Raw genomic sequence first — 2408 nt, forward strand, 5'->3', positions numbered from 1 at the left:
CCCCACCCCCTCCATTCCCAGCCCAGCCCTGCCCCTGTCCCCTGCCACTACTCTCCATCCTTCAGCCCCACGCTGCCCAGCCCACTAGACTTTCAGCCCTTCCTGCCCCTGTCCCCAGCCTTTCTGCCCCACTCCCCATCCCACAGTGACCCTGCACCTCCCCCCAACCCCCATCTCCCTGCAGGTGACCAAGCGGGGGGACCTGGCCAACAGGGTGACCATGGGCATTGCTGCCACCAGCCCTAGGCTGGAGCTGCCTGACCTCCTGCTGCTGGCACGGCCTGTGGTGGGCCCCGGGTTGGCGCCTTGCCGCTGCCGCTGTGCCCTGGGGCTGCCGCCAGAAGGGGAGGAGCTGGAGCTCTTTGGGTGAGTCCTACCTATACCTTCCTCCCCAGCCTTGCAGCCCCCTCCCCAGTGGAGCCCCTAACTATGCTTTCTTACCTGTCTGCAGGTGCCTCCCCCCCCTTCCCTATAACCCCCTCTTGCTGCCCCCTGGCACTTCTTAATGCATCCTATTGCCTCCCCCATGCCCCTAATATCCCCCCCAGTAGCCCCTAATCCATGTCCTTGCCTTCCCCAGAAGTAGTCCCCAGTGCCCCTCACCCACACCCTTTGCAGTCCTGGCCCCATACTGTAGCTGCCCTGAGGTGCCAGCCAGCTGCAAATACCACCCCCCCCCAAGTCTCTTAACAGGCTGCCCCCAACTTGATACCCTGGTAGTGCCCCCCCCCCACTAATGACCTTCCCTGACTGCCCCCAGGATGCTGCCCCTGCAGTTCGTCCACCTCTCCATCCACAGCGAGGACCAGTACCAGCTCAAGGTGCACTTGGCCTCCGGCCGGACCTTCTACCTGCAGCTGCTGGCTCCACTGGCCCAGCTGGAGCAGATCTTCAGCCAGTGGGTGCGGCTACTCTCCCGTCTGCGCTACCAGTGTCCTGGGGCAGTGCCGAGGGCTAAAGGGACCCGGTGAGTCTGGGGTTAGGTAAGAGATGGACAGGATGAGGGACAGGGGAGACTGGCTACTGTGGGGGGCCAGCCTGGCTTAGCTGCTGCCCCAGGTCTTCCCCACTCGTCCCTGCTGCCTGCTCCCAGAACCTGGGGTTAGAACCTGGGCATCCTGGCTCCTAGCCCCACCAGACCCCCACCCTCTCCTCCCAGAGCTTAGATATAAGCCAGGCACCCTGGCCCCCAACCTCTCCCTCTGCTGTAACTCATCAGACCCCATTCCACCCAGAGCTGGGATGGGCCTGGCTCCCAGCCCCATCTGCAATAACCTTTCAGCCCCCACTCTCCCAGAGTTTAGATAGAACCCTGGTATCCTGACTGCCTGTGATCTGTCTTTCCTCCCTTCCCCCATAGTGACATTCCAGTACCTCAGGGAAAAGGAAGAGGGGGGCGCAAAGCAGAACCAGCCCCCTCCAAATTGAAGCCCTCTGAGAAGCCAGCTGCACAGGCCTCAAAGCTGAGCAGAGCTTCCAAGCTGAGCAGAGCTTCCATGGTGAGCAGAGCCTCCACTGTTTCCCTACCATCAGAACCTGACTCCAGTGACCAGAGCTTTCTGTCTGAGAAGGAAAAGTCCTAGAGAAGCTGCACCATCCCCCACAGACCAGCGGGGAGCCCCTCAATAAAGTCCCATGATGGACCTGTAGTCAAGCCACCTCAATGCTGCACCCCATTAATGCACAGAGTGCCCCCCCGTACAACCCACCAGAGCCCACTGCCCTCCCAGAGCCAGGAGAGAACCCAGGAGTCCTGGCTCCCAGCCCCCTACTCTAACACACCCACCACCCCAGACTCACTGGTTCCTTTCCATGTACCTCCCATGCCTCTCCCCTGTCCCCATCAATTCAAAGGACAAATGGACTCAGCAGGGCCTGGCAGGGAGCTCTAGGCTCCATTTATTGACAGATACTGGGACAGACTCATGGACAGACACAGACTCACAGTGAGGGGTGAGGAAATCCAAGCATGAGCTGCAGGGGAGGGGAGTCAGGGCTCTGCTCCAGTAGGGGTGGGGGATAGGAATAGCTGACACCCCCCCCAGTTGGCACTGATGGGGTGTAGGGAGGTGGCAGGAGGTGGTGCCCTTTTCTCTGTGTGCATGTCCTCACCCTGCCACACTGCTGTCCTTGGGGGCAGGGGCAGGACATGGCACTCAGTCCTTGCTGTCCGGGGGTCTGTGAGCAGGGAGAGAATAGTGAGGTGAAGAAGGCCAGAGCCCTTGGCCCCCATTAACCACAGCCCCCAAACGCCCTTTCTTTACTAGCCACAGCGTCTCGCTCACTAGGCACGGCCCCAGAGCCTCCTTCCCAGAGCACATTTCCCCCTTCCCCATCTCCCCACTCCCCCACAGGCCTCTCCCCAACTCACTGCTCCCCAGGCAAGTGGCTGCACTTTGGGCTTTGCT

The 2408-nt window shown here is 61.1% G+C and overlaps 1 protein-coding gene and 1 long non-coding RNA gene across 2 annotated transcripts in view; one reads left to right on the forward strand and one right to left on the reverse strand.

Annotated features, from left to right (window-relative positions):
* The window catches only part of FAM71E1 (family with sequence similarity 71 member E1), a 2169-nt gene extending 511 nt beyond the window's left edge, over positions 1–1658 (forward strand). The window contains exons 3-5 of the mRNA XM_006015033.1: positions 185–366; positions 761–967; positions 1361–1658. Of these exons, the coding sequence (XP_006015095.1) occupies positions 185–366; positions 761–967; positions 1361–1583 (612 nt within the window). The 3' untranslated portion in view covers positions 1584–1658. The remainder of the gene's footprint in view (positions 1–184; positions 367–760; positions 968–1360) is intronic.
* Positions 1659–1873: 215 nt separating this feature from the next.
* On the reverse strand, positions 1874–2408 carry LOC112548942. The gene is made up of 2 exons (XR_003092422.1): positions 2372–2408; positions 1874–2178 (listed from the first exon to the last, which is right to left on the reverse strand). It is a non-coding gene; the product is annotated as an uncharacterized LOC112548942 (long non-coding RNA).

This window comes from Alligator sinensis, unplaced genomic scaffold, assembly GCF_000455745.1.
Source record: "Alligator sinensis unplaced genomic scaffold, ASM45574v1 scaffold647_2, whole genome shotgun sequence".
Classification (NCBI taxonomy): Eukaryota; Metazoa; Chordata; order Crocodylia; family Alligatoridae; genus Alligator; species Alligator sinensis.